The following is a 17,647-nucleotide window of genomic DNA, read 5'->3' as shown; positions in this document are numbered from 1 at the left end:
TCTTCCTCTTTTCTTTCCTTCCTTCCTTCCTCCTTCTCTCCCTGTATTTCATCTCTCATTCTCTTCCTTCCTTAATATAGAAAAGCATATAAAAGAAAAGCAGTTTGTTACTTGCATTAAAAAAGAAAGTCCTGCCGGGGATTTAGCTCAGTGGTTTCCGCTGCCTGCTCCGCAAGTGCAAGGACTCAAGTTCAATCCCCGGTACAAAAAAAAGAAAAGATAAAAAAGAAAGTCCTGGGCCAGGGATTTAGCTCAATGGTTTTGCCACCTGCTGTGCAAGCACAAGAAGATGAGTTTGATTCCCGGTACCAAAAAAAAAAAAAAAAAGAAAGTCCCCCTTAAACCAGGCATGGTGGTGTATGCCTGTAATTTCAGCTCTCTGGGAGGCTGAGGGAGGAGGAATTCAAATTCCAGCCAAGCCTATGCAATTTAGTGGCTTAGTGAGACTCTGTTTCAAAATCAAAAATTTAAAAATAGAACCTCGTGTGGTGGCATATGCCTATAATCCCAGCTCTCAGGAGGCTGAGGCAGGAGGATTGCCATGAGTTTGAGGCTAGCCTGGGCTACATTAGTGCATTTAAGGCCAGCCTGAACTACATAGCGGGACCTTGTCTCAAAAAACCAAAACCAAAGGGGTCAGGGATTTAGCTCAGTGGTTCCACTGCCTGCCTTGAAAGCGCAAGGACCAGAGTTCAATCCCTGATATCCCCCCTACGGAAAAAAAGAAAAAATTGTTTTTGCAGCTACCATGATTTTTCTTTTATAATGCAATCATACAAATTGAATGACTAGTATAATGAACGTGGTTGTTTAAATTTTGTCATATTTGTTTTATTCCCCTATCTTCATGTATTGTTTTGAGATAAGATCTTGCTATTTCACCCAGGCTGGGGTTGTACTCCTGAGTTTAAGTGATCCTCCTGTTTCAGCCTCCCATGGAACCATGCCTGGCTTGGTAATTAGCAGTTAGATGTAAAACAGAACAATATAAAAATCCTTTGTGGGGCCAGGGATTTAGCTCAGTGGTGCCACACCTGCCTTGCAAGCACAAGGTCCTGAGTTCAATCCCTGGTACCCCAAAAACAAAAAACAAAAAAAACCTTTGTGGCCCATAAGTATTTTTTTTCTTTTTTTGGTACTGGGGATTGAACTCATATTTTGTTTTTGTTTTTGTTTTTTTGGTACCAGGGATTGAATTCAGGTCCTTGCGCTTGAGAAGCAAGCAGCGAAACCACTGAGCTAAATCCCCGGGCCTCATATTTTGTTTTTTAAGACAGGGTTTTTATTTTTATTTATTTATTTATTTATTTATTTTTAAAGACGGGGTTTTAAGAGACTGGCCTCGAACTCATAGCGATCCTTCTACCTCAGCCTCCTGAGTGCTACCACATCCAGCTTATTTATTTATTTATTTATTTATTTATTGGTACTGGGGATCGAACTCGTGTCCTTGGGCTTGAGCAGCAGGCAGCGAAACCACTGGGCTAAATACCCAGGCCTTCATATTTATATTTTGAGACAGGGTCTCACTATGTAGCCCAAGCTGATCTTGAACTCACTATGTAGCAGGGGATGGCCTTGAACTTGCAAAAATCCTCCTGCTTCAGCCTCCTAAATACTAGGATTTCAGGCATGTGCCACCATGCCCAGTGCCAATAAGCATTTAAAAGGCAATTTTTTATTGTTTTCTGTACTCTTTTCCTTTCCTTTCTTTTTTTTTTCTTTTAGAGTAGGAAAAATTTATTGAGAGAAAGAAAGCTTATGTCTAAGAGAGACAGAAGCAGAGTCCTTTCTTTGCTTTTTTTTTTTTGGTACCGGGGATTGAACTTGGGACCTTGTGCTTGCAAGGCAGGTGCCGGAACCACTGAGCTAAATCCCCGGCCCCTTTCTTTGCTTTTTAAAATAAGGTCTCATGGGCCAGGGATTTAGCTCAGTGGTGTCGCTGCCTGCTATGCAAGCTTAAGGACCCGAGTTCGATCTCCTGTACCAAAAAATATATATAAATAAATAAAGTAAAATAAAATAAGGTCTCACTATGTTACCCAGGCTGGGCTTGAACTTCTGAGCTTGAAATATTCTCTTACTTCCACCTCTTGAGTAGCTACAACTACAATAGCCATTGTGTCCTACTTTTTTTTTTTTTTTTGGCTGGGGATAGAACCTAGGACCTCAGACATGCTCTCCAAGTGCTCTACCACTGAGCTATACCCCTCTTTTTATTTAGAGACAGTGTCTTGCTAAATTGCCTCAACTGGCCTCAAGCTTGCTATCCTCTTACCTCAGCCTCCTTAATAGCTGGGATTACAGCTATGTGCCACTGTGCTGGTCTCCAAGAGTAGTATCTTGTTTTGTTTTATTTTGGTACTGGGCATTGAACCCAGGGACACATCCCCAACTCTTTTTTATTTTTTATTTTGACACGAAGTCTGCTTAAATCACTAAATTGCTCAGGCTGGGCTCAATTGTGTGATCCTTCTGCCTCAGCCTCCTAGAGTGCTGGAGTTCCAGGTGTGCTACACCCACCACATGCAGCCAAAAGCAGTATCTTCAGAGAGTCTTAGTAGTATCTCAAAAGGAGATGATGTGGAAAGAATATTTATAAGGTAAAGGGTTTTTGACTCAAGTGGTATCAAGTGAATTTTTGGCTTTTGTTTCATTTTGTTGTGGAGGCAGGGTCTCACTTGTAGTTCAGGGTGGCTTTGAGTTCACTATGTAGCCCAGGTTGGCCTTGAACTCTTGGTAATCTTTCTGCCTCAGCCTCCCAAGTGCTGGGATCACAGGTGTGCACCACCATGCTGGGGATTTGCTTTTGTTTTTGATTTTCAAGGCAGAAAACTGAGACTGGGTAAAGTTTGTGACAGAATAATTTAGAGTTGGTGAACAGCTGAGAGAAGGGGCTCTTGAAACACTGAAGTTAAACTATTGTCTGGTAAGGGAGGTGTCTGCCATGGTAAGCAAACTGTTTGTCTAAAGGAATTGGTTTGGAGGAATTTCCTGAGGCAAACAGTGAGGTTATTTATCTGTTTACAATCTTGTCTTTCTGGGAAAGAGTTTCCTGGTACAAGCAAGTCCTGTTGACATAGGGGACCTCAGCTCTTGCACCCAGGAGCTGAGTAACATTGAGGAAAATGGTCCTGGATCTTAGGTGTATCCCTTCCCTCTTGCTGGGCACCTGCATTTGTTTATCACATGCAGTCCTGCGATAGACATAGGTATATGAATGTCCATAAAGGAGTGTTTCTCTTCAGTCCTCATTGAGAAGTAGAATTGTTAGGTAGGGAGATGTGAGCATTTGCAGTTTTCCTGGTCTTATTTTCTTTCTAACCCATTTCTCTGCCTCCCAGAAATGGAAAACCGCCCTCCCTGGCCACCAGAGCAGACGGCAGGAACTGCCAAGGCTTTGCCCATCCCGTCTCCATGCCCACCCACCTGCCCTCCCTTGTTCTGGCAGATTAATGATGACCCTTGACCCTGACAGGCTGGCCACACTCCTGGCCAATTTCAGCCTGTCGAAAGGAGTCCCAAGGGTGGTCAGGGCCTGGGGATGTGTTGGCCAGATGGGCCTGGGAGGTCTCGGCTTGGTTTATCCCAGGAGGCAGAGCAGGTGGGCACCCCCCCCCCCCATTTTGCCCACTATGCATCACTGGGCTGGAGCAGGAGCCAGATGGTGGGGATGGGGCAGGCTTGCAGCTTCTGGCCTGACAAAGGATCCTCTGTAAGGCCCACTCACACCCTGACCCTGACCAGCCTGACTGGCCTAGTCTCTGGCTGTCCAGGCACTCTCATTCCTGGCATGTCCCACCCTGGGGAGCCTTTCTGCTCAGACTGTCCGCACCCATTTGTGGAGAAGTTTTCCCAGGCAACATTCATGTGGAGCCTAGGACTTGGAAACCTGCTTCTTATCACCCTGAGAATGGACAGCTATGGCCAAGAGACTGTGGTCCCATGATTATAACTGGTCTCAGATTCAAATGCAGTAACAGGATTAAGTGCAATGGACCAGTAGGGATTGTGACAAACTGGTGTCTGACATTCAGAGAATCCCTCATCAGCAATCCCTGTGATTGCTGTGGGGATGGGGGACCTGAGGCCTAGAGAGGAGGATGCTTGCCAAAGAGTCTCATGGTGAGAAGAACAGGTTTGGGAGTCAAGTCTATGTTAGTTAATCCACATCTGCTCCAAAGAGTGAGTCTTTGGTCAGATCACCCAAGCTCTGTGTTTCTCCAACTGAAATGGGGCTAATTAAATCCTTACCACAGTGAATAGTCCTGAGTATAAGGTGAACTAAGGCAAGGAAGGCATCTGGTACACTGTAAGCACTCAATACATGTGGATTACATTCATTATTTTCCTAAATCTGGGAAGAGGTTGCAGGTGTAGAGAGAAGAAAGTCTCAAGGCTGGTAGATGGGGATCACAGAGCATCAGCAGCTGGGTGGTTTAGGCCTGAAGTCTTCTTGCTATGACTCAGTTTCCTTATCGGTAGAGTGGGTTAAATGGCAGCAGATGCCTCACAGGGATGCTGTGAGGACCAAGTAAGTTATCATCCTTGAAGTTCATAGAGCATGCATAGTATTAGCTATTATTAGGAGGCAAGTGGAGGAGGCTGGGGGAGGTTGCAGACTGGGGGAGGCCTCCAGGCTAAGCTGAGAAGGGTCTCCAAGTCACATATGACTTGGGGCAGAGCTGAGGGGAGACAAGGAGAAAGGCTGCCTGGGGTGGCCAGGAGCACTGGGTTCCCTTCTCAGGTGTGCCGCTCTTTCACTGTGTGATGCTAGGCCTCTGCAAAGTGCATCGTTTGGCCTCCATCCTTTCTCTCTTTTTCTTTCCGTCTTTTTTGGTGGGGGGAGGGGAAGGAGTACTGGAGATTGAATTAGGACTTTCACAACATTCCCAGCTCCTTTTTTTACTTCTTGAGACAAAGTCTCGAAAAGTTCTTAAATTGCCCAGGTTGGCCTCGAACTTGTGATCCTCCTGCTTCAGTCTCCCAGAGTGCTGAGATTATAGGCGTGTACCTCCACACTCTCCTTCCTCTCCCCCACCCCACCCCTGCTCAGGATGGGGTGGTTCAGGGATTCTCGTGGGTTGGAGTCAGAGCATGTGGGAGCAAAGGCAGGATTGGAGGGAGGCAAGCAAGGTGTGTCGGGGGCTGGCTGCAGGAACCCCTCCCTGCACACAGGGCTGGGCACTTTTCTGAGGGCTCCTGGATGCCAAGGAAGTCTATTAATATGTGTGATTTGGAAAAATTACAATGGATGCTTTGGAGGGACTTTCAGAGGAGAGAGGAGGGTGAGCAAACATCTGTGAGGAGAAGGGAGAGAACTCCTCTAAAGGAGCCTGGGTGCGGGTGAGGTCTGGGCCAGACAGGTGTGCTTGGGGTGGGAAACCACGGAGTGTTGCACAAGCACACGGGGCTTCGGGGTGGGGGTGGGGTGACTGGTGGGGGTAGGGCCGTGTATGTGCAGGTGTTGTGTGCATGCTGATTACCTGTTAGAACCAAGGAGTGGTATTTTCAGGCTCTGACCCCGTGACTGGGTGGTGCAAGGCCACAGATTCCAAGGGTGAAGGCCAACTCCTGGAACCAGAAGTCAGCCTCTTCAGGTCCCAGCCTATAGCCTCTGGCCATATTTGATGGACCTTCCCCTCTACTCCTGAGGCCACCAGGCTGGAGACGGGGTTTAGATGAAAGACCTTTGAATCAGCACTCATAAGCAGGGTTGTTAAAGTGTGAATCTTGGACTGTTGGCACGGTCATCATCTGGGAACTTGGAAAAAGGCAAATTTTTTCCGGGTGTGGTGGTGCATGCCTGTAGTCCCAGCACAGGATCATAAGTTTGAGCCCCGTCTGGGCAATTTAGCAAAACCCAGTTTCAAAATAAGAATGAGCAAGTGAGGAGCCTGGGGAATGGGGAATGTAGCTCAGTAGAGTACTTGCCTAGCAAGCCCTGTCCTTATACCTTATAGCGCGTGCGCACACACACACAGCCAGTTCTCAGGCTACTGAAGACCCACTGAAGCAGAAACTGGGGTGTGAACTGGAGATCTGTTTAACAAGACCCTCACAGAGGCCATGAAATGAGAGATGAGGCTGGGCCTGTGAAATGCAGGGTGGAGACCGCTTTGAGAGCCTTTTGGAGGTTGAACCTCCAGGAGTTGGTGCCAGGGTGGAGGGAGGAGGTGATATAGCAGCAGCAGTCATAGCAATTAGAACAGTACGATAGCCACGCATGGTAGTGCGTCCCTGTAATCCCAGCACTTGGGAGACTGAGGCAGGAGGACTGCCCCCAGTTCAAGGTCAGCCTGAACTACATAGTGAGACCCTGACTCAAAAAAAAAAAAAAATGATGATTGAACATGTATTATGCACCTACTTCCTCTTTGTAGGCTTCACCTCATTTAATCCTCACAATAACCCAATAGTAGATACTATTATGATCCCAATTTTTTTGCACAGGAAACTGAAAAATAGAGAAGCTAAATATCTAAGGCCATGCAGCTGGTAGGTAGTGGAGCCAAGAAGCAATTTGGGTCTTTGGATGCTGAGTTTTTGCTTCCACTCTAATGCCAGGCTATTTTGTGTGTATTTTGGAGACAGGATCTTGCTATGTTGTTCAGGCTGGCCTTGAACTCTTAAGGATCCTACTGCTTCAGCCTCCTGAGGGCAGGGATTAATAAATTATTGTCACTATCTGTGAAATGAATGTGTAATCTTCACATGAAGGGAAGAAAGTGCTTCAAAAGTGACAATCTTGGCTGCCCTTGTCTAGCACATTACAAGGCCCTGGGTTTGAGCCCCATCAGAGGAAAAAAAAAAAAAGCAACAATCTCAAGAATTCCCACCCCTTTTTTCAGTCTTCTGCCAGAGCTGGATGTCCTGCCTGCTAGACCCTGCAGCTCCGGCTCTCTGCTGCCCCCTTCTGGTAGTGTTCAGATGTGGCGCCTGCATGGGGAGTCAAGTCTGCCTTTGGCTGTGCCTTTTGCCAGTGACCATGCTGGGCTGTGGGACAGGGATGGTGATGCCTCTGTTGAGTTTCTGGTTCTTTTTTTGGGAAGTGCTGGATTTGGATCTTAGACTATGACTCTGGGTCTATTTATGCCAAGGTTAACACCTTCCTGGACCCCCCCCCCCTTTTTTTTCCTAGGGGAGAGTGTTGAGACAGGGTCTGGCCATCTAACCCAGGTTGGACTTGAACTCATATTGATCCTCCTGCCTCAGCTTCCAGAGTGCTGGGATTACAGGTGCCACCATGCTCTGCTCTTGGCTTCTATTGTCACCAGCAAAAAAAGCCCAGATCCTTTGTCCTGGCTCTTGTCCCTGGAAGTGTCTTGTTTTCCTCCCTACCTGGGCATGGTCAAAGCCCAGCCTGAGCCACCATTGTGACTCCACAGGTTTATTTTCTTGTGTTGGGGCCAGAAGTAGAGGCCTAGGATTAGCGTCTGGGTTAAGAGAAAACAATACTCCTTTGTCACTTCTTGTCCAGCTCCATTTACCAGCAGATGCCTTGGTTCCTGCAATGGATCCCCTACTGCTCTATCCTCTCCTGCTTGATGTCTACTACAGGGCTCAGCCTGTGAACCATTTTTCTTTCTTTCTCAACCCTCTCTAGGTCAGAGGAGACAAACCTATGGCACATGTGCTGCAGTGGGTTGTTTATATTATTGAAAGCTCTAAAAGGTTCTCCAGCTTGCCTTGCAAGTGCAAAGTCCTGAGTTTGATCATACCAAAAAGAGCAGAAACCCTGGCTCAAAAAAAACAAAAATAAAAAAATAAAATAAAATATCTCATTATTATTGCAGATAGGTAAGTTAATTAGATATTTTGTAGGCAGTTAGACAGGGCCAGCCGACAAGGAGCCAACAAGGAGGACAGTCTAGACACATTCACTGAAAGGTCAGAATTGTAAAAGGAGAGAAACTACCACACCCGTGTAGGATGAATGGCAGTGATTGATATTCTAAATAGGTATCAGTCACCTGGGTGGGGGGCCAAGATCTGCCAGGAAAGATCCCTGTCCCACCCCTTACCACCAAAAATCCTTGCTCATTCCTTGTACTCTTGCTATGTGACTTGTTTCCCCATTGAAGCCCCATTTAATCAATATTACCTAAGGTACTGTACTTGTAATCCTACTAGTTGACTACAGTTTTGTCCCACCTTGGACCCGCCTTACCTCATGGCTTTGTCCCACCTCTGAGAAGTTGGGTAAGTGGGCAACCCACTTTCCGGTCCCCCTTCTGTCTCTCTTAGGCAGAAGCTTTCGTTTTCTCAATAAATTTTTCCTACTCTTATGGGCCGGGGATACCTCAGTGGTTCCGGCACCTGCCTCACAAGCGCAAGGTCCCAAGTTTGATCCCCGGTACAAAAAAAAAAAAAGAAAAAAAAAAAGTATGACGTAAATTTTTCCTACTCTTAACCTGTTGTTCCTAGAATTCATTCTTTGATTTTAGAGAACACGAACTAGTGTTCTGGATACCTAGCAGGTTTGGGAGTTACATCTCTTCTCCCTGTATCATTATGATTGCTGATTTTTCCAATTTAAAAAAAAAAAGATTCTCCATCACTGTTGTAGGTTATCTTAGATTGTTACACACTTTAAACATCTTTCTGCCATTGATGCTCTGTAATCTTCACCCAAGTCACCAGTCAGCAGTCTCAGCTCCACACCAGGGTTTTGTTTTTTTTAGGAGGGGTATTGGGGCTTGAACCCAGGGTCTTTGCACTGAGCTACAGGTCCAGCCCTTTTTCCTCTTTCTTTTTTTTTTTTTTTAATCCAGTATTGGGGATTGAACTCAGGACCTTGTGCTTTCGAGGAGGCAGGCATGTTGCCACTGAGCTAAATCCCAGGCCTCTTTCTTTCTTTTTTCTTTTCATATTTATCACATGTGCTGGACTTGTACTGTTTACCAGGTCCCAAGCTGGGGACTTTTTTTTCCAAACAAGGTCTCACTATGTAATTCAGGCTGGCTTTAAATTCACTGTGTAGGGCAGGGTGACCTTGAACTTGCAGCAAAATGCCTCCTGAATGCTGTGATTACAGGGGTGTGCCACCACACATTGCTTTTTTTTTTTTCTTCAGACAGTGACCTGCTATGTATTATAGGCTCACCTTGAACTCACAATTCTCCTGCCTAGCCTCCTGAGTGGGGGAATTACAGGTGTATACCACTATGCCCGGCTCTGCGCTGGCACTTTAAGGTGGGTAATACAGTACCTCCCTTAACAGAGGGAGTTCACTGAGGCCTGTCCCTCTCCAGCCTTTCTTCACTGGACCAGCACACACTGCTTACCTCAGGGGCCTAAGCTATTACTCTCCCTGGGAATCATTCATCCACTCATTCGTTCACTCGTTTAGCAAATATTTCACAGTACCAGGCACTATGCTACATGCTGGGTTACAACAATATGTGAGATGGACAGGGTTCCTGCCTCAGAGAGGTCCCACCTGGTGGGAAGACAAATGTCCTTCGGCAGACAGAGGATGCTGAAGTTCGTGTGGTGTGAGGGCTGTGAAGGAACTCATAAGACAGCTGCAGCAGAATTTTAGACTTTCTTTGACAAAATTTAAAACATTCCTTTACAGGCCGTGGATTTAGCTCAGTGGTGCCACACCTGCCTGGCAAGTGCAAGGTCCTGAGTTTGATCCCCAGTACCCAAAAAAACAACAAAAAACATTCCTTTACTCTAAATTCCATGAGCCTTCTTTGTATTCAAGAACATTCTGGAAGTCTGACTCTGGTCGGCATCCTAGGGCCGCTCAGTGGAAGGGTGCAGCCTATGGAATAAAAAATAACCTGGTTGGTACTGTGATAGCTCAGGCCTGTAATCCCAGGACTCTGGGAGGGTGAGGCAGGAGCACTGCAAATTTGAGCCCAGCCTGGGCAATTTAGTGACTTAGTGAGACCCTGTTTCAAGACTAAAAAAATTTTTTTGTAAGATAAAAAATTTTTAAAATGGCTAATGGATATAACTCAGTATGAAGGCCTTGTGTTCAATCCCCAGTGCTGAAGAAAAAAAAAGTGACAGATAAAGGAAGTTCCTGTTTGGTTCCCCTCCCACATACTACAGTACCTGGGTCCTTTTTATTTTAATTTTTTGAGACAGGATCTCACTATGTAGTTCAGAATGGCCTTGAACTCACTATATAGCCCCAGGCTAGCCTCAAATTTGCAGTGATCCTCCTGTCTCAGCCTCCTGAATGCTGGGATCACAGGAGTGCATCAACCATACCTGGCAGTACCTGAGTCTTAGATTTTGGAAACCTCATGTCCTCTGCTAACATCCACACGTCTCCCAGGGTGCAGTACAGTGTTAAACGGAGCTGTGGTGCCAGGATACCTCTCAGTTTCCTCATCTGCTGAATGGGAATAGTAACAAGATGTATTTCTAGGATTGTTGTGAATGTAAACTGAGATGATCCACAGAATGCACATACATTGGGTAGTCAGTCATGTGAACTGTCATTATTACTGCTGTCCCTGAGTATGGGAATATAAGAATCCCTGCTCCTTACCCTGGAGCCAAAGAGGACAGACCTCCCTGTCTGACTAGGCCTCAGAACCTTGGCCTGAGGGCTTGAGCCTGTAGGGCCTTCAGGGGGCTGGGCAGCACCTTCTCCCCTATGACTTGACGGTGAACTGTTTTCCTCTGGGAGCTCTGCCTGGGGCTTGGTGGGGAGCCAGGCCTGTGGGTGTGTGGGAGGCCAATTTCTGAGCCACAGCAGAGAGGCATCAGCTGACCACATGGAGGAGCAGAGCATTCCTCCCTCCAGCTCCAGCTTCCTGGGGTGTTTGCACTGTCTGTACTCCGTGATCATGGACACACATGCACATGTAATGCATATAAATTCACACACATGCACACACATATCATTATTTTCTCAGCTCTACATCCTTTTTCTTTCTGTTAGCCTCTTTGCATACAGATCCTCTCCCCTGCTCCCCTTCCATTCTATCCACAGAAAATAGTCCCCCAGGGGAGGAACCCTCCATTGGGGCTCTTTCTTACTAAGTTTGTCTGGGCCTCATTAAGTCTCTTTTAAATAGGGCAGTACGTGGTAGGACTTCTAAGGATTTGGTTCCAGGCTTTGGTCCCAGGAAAGGAGCTTACCCATTCTCCCTGGCCTGATCTCACCTCTCTCTTCTCTACCATTGGAGTGACACTTCCAGAAGCCAATAAATGGGATGTGATTCTTGTTTTTTTTTTTTTTTTTAGTACCAGGGATCGAACTCAGGACCTTGTGCTTGCAAGGGAGGCGGAGGAACCACTGAGCTAAATCCCTGGCCTGGATGTGATCCTTATTGACCCCAAGTTCTTACCCTAAACTTCTCAGATTGTTCTACAATCTTTAAGCAAAGTTATACTTTCAAATTATTAGGGAATATATACAATGTTATACTCTCTTTCCTTCTATTCTTTCCATTTTTCCTCCCTTCCCTCACTCCTACTTTCTTCCATATATTTATTGTCATACACATATATGCCAGACTTTTAATTCTTTTTATTTTATTTTATTTTGTTTTTTTGAGACAGGGTCTCACCATGTAGTTCAGGCTGGCCTTGAACTCTATGTAATCCAGGCTGACCTCAAATTCATGGTGATCCTCCTGTCTCAGCCTCCCTAATGCTGGGATTACAGGTGTGCACCACCACACCTATGTCTCCCTAGTTTTGTTACTTAGCTCTCTACATGAAAGCTGTTTGGTTGATGCTTGTTTTCCAGTATAATAACAATTCATATATATATATATATATATATATATTTTTTTTTTTTTTTTTTTTTTTTTTTTTTTTTGGGTACCGGAGATCGAACTCTGGTCCTTGCGCTTGCACAGCAGACAGTGAAAGCGAAACCACTGAGCTAAATCCCCGGCCCAACAATTCATATTTGTTGAAAACTTATTATGAATAGAAATTGGGCTGAGTAGTTTACTGGTATTATTTTATTTTATTGATTCCTTATAATAATTCCAAGGGTAGTAATTTTACTATTCCCATTTTATAGATTATGAAATGGAGGTTTACCAGTTACACAAGTCATCCAGAACCATGAAGGCTAAAAGTGAGAATTTTTTTTTTTTGACAGGGTATTGCTAGGTAGCCAAGGCTGGCCTCAAATTTGAGATCCTCCTGCCTCAGCTTCTGGAGTTCTGAGATTAGAGGTGTAAGCCACCACGCCCAGCCTTTTTTTTTGGTGGTAGTGGTGGTGCTGAGGATCGAATTTAGAGCTTCATGCCTGTCAGGTAAGTGCTCCACCAGTGAGCTAACCATTTTCATTTCCTATAGTGAGAATTTGAATGAAGGAAATCAGACTCTAAATCTCTGGGTTTGTTTTTTTTTTTTTTTTAATACTAAGACCTTCACACTAAGCTACATCCCCAGCCCACTTTAATTTTGAGACAAGGTCTTACTGAGTTGGCCAGTCTGGGCTCAAACTTGTGATCCTTCTGCCTCAGCCTCCCAGAGTGCCATCATGCCCAGTTAACCCTATGCTTTGAGTTACTAGGGCATCCTGGCTTCCGTAAGATTGTATACTCTGTGACGTAAGAGTCTGTCTATCTTGTTTACAACTGAATCCCTACACCAAGCATCATGGCACATAGTGGATGTTCAATTAATACTTGTGAATAAATGAATTGTAGAATCATCCCCTGCCACTATGTGTGCTGCAGAAAGGAGCAGAAGGGATATGAGCTTGGAAGCCAGACAGACTCAGGTTAAAATAGAGGTTTATTCTTACTACTGGTACACCTGCCATCCTCTTCATATATAAAAAGGGAACAAGGTGGATGTGGTGATGAACAACACTTGGGAGGCTGAGGCAGGAGGATCTGTGTGAGTTCGAGGTCAGACTGAACTGCATAGTGAGACCCTGTCTCAAACAAAACAAAAAAGGAGTAATATACAGGCTGTCCAGGATTTATGTGAGGTTCAAATGACAATGTGTATAAATCAGCCAGCTCATGTGCCAATGTATAGTGAACACTAAATAAATGGTATCTATGTATTATATGTGGATGTGCATATAATTCACATGTATCATATATATGACCTTGGTAGATTTTCAGTGGTAAAGAGCCATTCCCTTCCCTACTGCTGGACATTTTGGTTTGCGTTCAGTTACTTATGAATATAAGTTTGCTGTAGACAACTTTATATGTACCTATTTTCTTGTGGTTTTTCTTTTTTAAATTAAATTTTTTTTATTAGTATGTGTTTGGAGTACATAATGATTACATGCATCATGAGGAGTTGGTATATGTACATAGCACATCTTAATTCTTTTTATGTCCCCTTCCCCGTGAATTTTCTTTTCTTTTTCCTTGATGGAATCTTATGTGGAGGATCCTACCCAAAGGTGCAGGGAGTCTACATGCTGGTGTGGCCCTACCCATTTATTGCCCAACACATCCTAGCTAGGAGTGGAGGATGGAGACAAACAGCAGATAGGAGGGTGGGTTGAAGTGTGTGCTGTGGTGTGATTTTTCCTGACAAAAATCATGCCTTATTTCTGTATTTGGCAACTGTCTCACTGAGTGGATTACTGCCTAGGTGCTGATGTCAAACAGGCCTAGGTAGCCCTGAATCCCAGCTCTGCCCAATTCATAAATATGTGACCCTGACCAACTAGATCTTGTAAATTTCAGGTTTCCCTTTCTGTATAGCAGGCCATCATTAACAGTAGCAACTCCATGTCTACTGTAAAAACAGAGACAGCACATGAAAAATGCTAAGTGCTACAGTTGGCCAATAGCAAGCATTTGAGTGGTAGTAATTATATCGATAGAATGGAGATTCACAGTGGGCAGTGCATTCTCCACATCAATTTAATCCCTACGCAAGCCCTGTAAGATAGGGGTTATTATGACCCCTATTTCACAGGTAAGGAAAGGAGGACTAGAAAAGTGAGACTTGGAGCCAACGGAGTATCTGAGCAGGGATCAGAAGCCAGCCAGGTCTTTAGCCGTCCAAATTTATACTCCCAGCTTGCAGCCCACCTTTCTTGCACACCAGGACTTCTAGGTTCTCTCACCAGGCCTCATAGTGTGTTTGGTGTGTGTGTGTGTGTGGTACTGGGGGTCGAACCAATTTTGAGGCAGGGTCTCCATAAGTGGCCTAGGGTGGCCTCAAATTTGTGATCCTCCTGCCTCAGCCTCCCGAGTTGCTGGGATTACAAACATGCTCCACGCCAGGCCTGCCCTTCCCCTCCGGTTTAGAAGCGGAGACTGTCCATCTCCTCGGTTAGCCCTAAGCATAATCTAAGGCTCTCCACTCCGTGTGCCGGGCCTGCCCCTTTGAGAAGCTGCGCCCCTCACTAAGCCACGCCCACAGACTAAACCCTGGATCCCCAAATGGGAAATCAACTCCTTATGAAGCTCATCTACTAGCAACCCTGCAAAGTCCTAGAAGCCCAGCGTTCCATCATGCATAGTCCCGTCCCGACGCCCAAGGCCTCGCACTAGGATCCACGGTTCATTTTTTCCTGCGTTCCTATGTCTGAGAGCTACGGTCCTAGCCTTCGACGACGGTTCCCAGAACTTACTTCTCCAAGGGATCCCCAGGGTTCCGCCCCCAATGAAGTCCCGCCCGCCACGGCCTGGTCCAGCATCGGCACTTTGTTCCTCCGCTTCGTACTTCCTGGCCCCGCCCTGACGGCCTATGACCCGCCCCTCCAATGGTCTTGCACCGCTTCCTTAAACTCTGGGCCCACGTTTCCCCCCACCCCGCTCCTGCTGTGCCCCGCCCCTTGCCATTGGCCACACCCCGCGGTAGCCCCGCCCACGTCCCGCCCCCAGCAGACCAGGGTAGGGTGGCGGCTGGCCCAGCCGGGCCCCCGCTGCCCTCTACCCTGGGTGCTTGGTCGGAGCGGGCCAGGCGCGGCGGGACGGGGTGAGCGCGGCGGCGCGGAGGCTCTGAGGCGAAGATGGCATCAGGCAGACGCGCCCCGCGCACCGGGCTGCTGGAGCTGAGCGCCGGGGCGGGCTCGGGGGCCGGCGGCGAGCGGTGGCAGCGGGTGTTGCTCAGTCTGGCAGAGGACGCTCTGACCGTGAGCCCCGCCGACGGCGAGCCCGGCCCCGAGCCTGGCGCTTCGCGGGAGCCTGAGTCCGCGCAGCTCAACGGCGCCGCCGAGCCGGGCGCGGCGCCCCCGCAGCTGCCCGAGGCGCTGCTGCTCCAGCGGCGCCGCGTGACTGTGCGCAAGGCGGACGCCGGCGGGCTGGGCATCAGCATCAAAGGTGGGCGCGGGGTACCGGGGGTACCGGGTCCTGGTGTCTGTGGGACCGCTGAGGGCGCAGGGGTCGCGGGGCTGGCAGCAGACAGAGTTAGAGACCTTCTGTCTGGGTTTAAAGGGGTTCCAAGGAGAGGGAAGCGAGGGCTCTTGGACCTACAAGGTCGGAGGGGTTTTCAGGAGTTGGAGGTCTCGGGAAGCCACGGATGGCGCAGGTGTGAAGGGGACTGGGAACGCAAAAGGACAAAGGGGTGGTGAGTTCTGAGTGGAGGCATAAGAATCTGAGGGGCAACCAGCATGGGCATCAAGGACAAGAGGGGCCCCAGAATAGCAGGATGAGGAGGAAGAGGGTTAAGGCCTGGGACCCTAGCAGGGCAGGAGAAGTCCCTGAGACACACCCAGGGTGCAGGGGTGGAGCCAAAGCCTGGAGTCTGGGAAGCACAAGGTTGGATAGAAGATGTGAGAGGCACAGGTGAAGTCATGGAGGGGCCAGCAGGGACTTAGATACCTGAGGCCCCAGGAAGGTTGTCTACCTGAATGGGGAGCTGTGACACCTAGGTTTGAGTCTCCTGTTCTGCATTTCTGCCTTGCACTCGAGGGAGAGGCTGGAGCCACAGTTGTCATTCCTACTTGAGAGCTCTCAAGGCTGACAAGCTTCTTTAGGGTGCAACTGGACTGTTTGAGACTAGGGTCTTCATGTGAACTTGGACAAGTCATTTCCTGTCTCTGAATCTGTTTTCTCATCTGTATGTTTGCTTTTTTTTTTTTTTTTTGTGGTACTGGGGATCAAACCTGGGTCCTTGTGCTTTCGAGGCAGGCGGTGGAACCACTGAGCTGAATCCCTGGCCCTTCTCATCTGTATAATGGAGATCATGATGGAACTGTGATGTTTCTATGAAAGCAGGACTTGACTTGGCACAACATAGTAGGTGCTTGGTTAATTACTGCTGTAAGATGAGAGGAAAATGGAGGCCAGGAGAGATTCCCAAGCAATTAACCATGATGCTCAAAATCCCTGTATGCCTCCAGCTGCTGGATTTACCATTCTTCCTCATCTGCCTGTCAGGGGCCCAGGCCCCAGCAGAATGCCTTGGGAAAGGGTGTCAACCCCTTTATCATCTTGCCTGTGCACTGTCCCTTCCCAGGTCTCCCTGGTGTTGGCTCTGTTCACTGGGGCCTCTAGACCCTTTGGCCTTGGTAAGGGGGTGGAGATGGTGATGAATACCACCATTGTGTGCCAGGTGTTGTCCTTATTACACCTGGCTCATGAACTACTTCATCCTGGCAACAAGTGGTGAAAGGCACTGAGTGTAAGCTCCATTTTTCTCCTATTTTTTTTTTTTGGGTACCGGGGATTGAACTCGGGTCCTTATGCTTGCGTAGCAGGCAGCGAAACCACTGAGCTAAATCCCTGGCCAATAAGCTCCATTTTTAAGGTGTACAAATGGACTCAGAAAAGTTAAACAATTTTTAGTCAGCCATGATGGCACATGCCTGCAATCAAGCGCTCTGAAGGATTGCTGTGAGTTGAAGGCCAGCCTAGGGTATGTAATGAATTTAAGGCTGGCCTGAACTGTGTGGCAAGACCCTGTGTCAAAACAATGACAGGGGCTGGGGATTATTTAGCTCAGTGGCTCTGCTGCCTGCCTCGAAAGCGCAAGGTCTGGAGTTTGATGCCCAGTACAAAAAAAAAAAAAACCAAAAAAACCAACAATAACAGGGCTGGGGATTTAGCTCAGTGGTGCTGTGTCTGCCTTGCAAGCTCAATCAAGGTCCTGAGTTTGATCACCAGTACCAAAACAAAACAAAACAACCTAACAAACAAAAAACCAATAACAAAACAAGTTAAATAATTTTTCAGTGATCACACTGTCAGTAAGTGGTAAAGGTGGGATTTGAACCTTAATTATCAGGCCACTGTTCTGGATCCCCAGGGGAGGTAGTTCTTTCCAGTGAAAGAGTGAATCCCCAGGCAGCTAACATACAGAGTCTAAAAGGGGGAATTGGGGAAACCAGAGAGTGGATACCAGTCTTATCCCCAAGCTCTAGTATAGATAGAGCAATAGACCAATCAAACAATTGTACACTGGATATATCAGAAAGGGAAGAGCTTAGAGTTTATAGAGAATTTCGTTTTGCTAATGGACAAACTGATTCCCAGTGGAGCATGGTCTAGCTGAGGTCCATAGTTACTGCCTACCTTTATACTTTCAGGTGGGTGTGAGGATACTTTTAGGAGATTTCAGGCAAAATTCCAGCTCCATTCAATTTCTTGTGCTTGGAGACTGGGCTCCTGTTGCTATGGTAACCTTCCTATATTAGGGTCCAGCTGAGTCAAAGGCAGCCATGAATGATCATAGCTTCAAATTAAACTGAAGTCCCTAGTTTTCAGTGGGGTAGGGCAAATATAAATAGGAACCCCGT

At 47.0% G+C, this 17,647-nt stretch overlaps 1 protein-coding gene across 1 annotated transcript in view; it reads left to right on the top strand.

Annotated features, from left to right (window-relative positions):
• Positions 1–14,792: 14,792 nt before the first annotated feature.
• Snta1 (syntrophin alpha 1) overlaps positions 14,793–17,647 on the top strand; it is a 29,148-nt gene continuing 26,293 nt past the window's right edge. The window contains exon 1 of the mRNA XM_004867942.4: positions 14,793–15,230. Within this exon, the coding sequence (XP_004867999.1) occupies positions 14,921–15,230 (310 nt within the window). The 5' untranslated portion in view covers positions 14,793–14,920. The remainder of the gene's footprint in view (positions 15,231–17,647) is intronic.

The sequence above is a fragment of the Heterocephalus glaber genome, unplaced genomic scaffold, assembly GCF_053883595.1.
Source record: "Heterocephalus glaber isolate CG9 unplaced genomic scaffold, H.glaber_assembly_v1.0 deba00001532, whole genome shotgun sequence".
NCBI classification, from domain to species: Eukaryota; Metazoa; Chordata; class Mammalia; order Rodentia; family Bathyergidae; genus Heterocephalus; species Heterocephalus glaber.
Note: the sequence above shows the minus strand (reverse complement) of the source record. Positions and strands in the feature narration are given on the sequence as shown.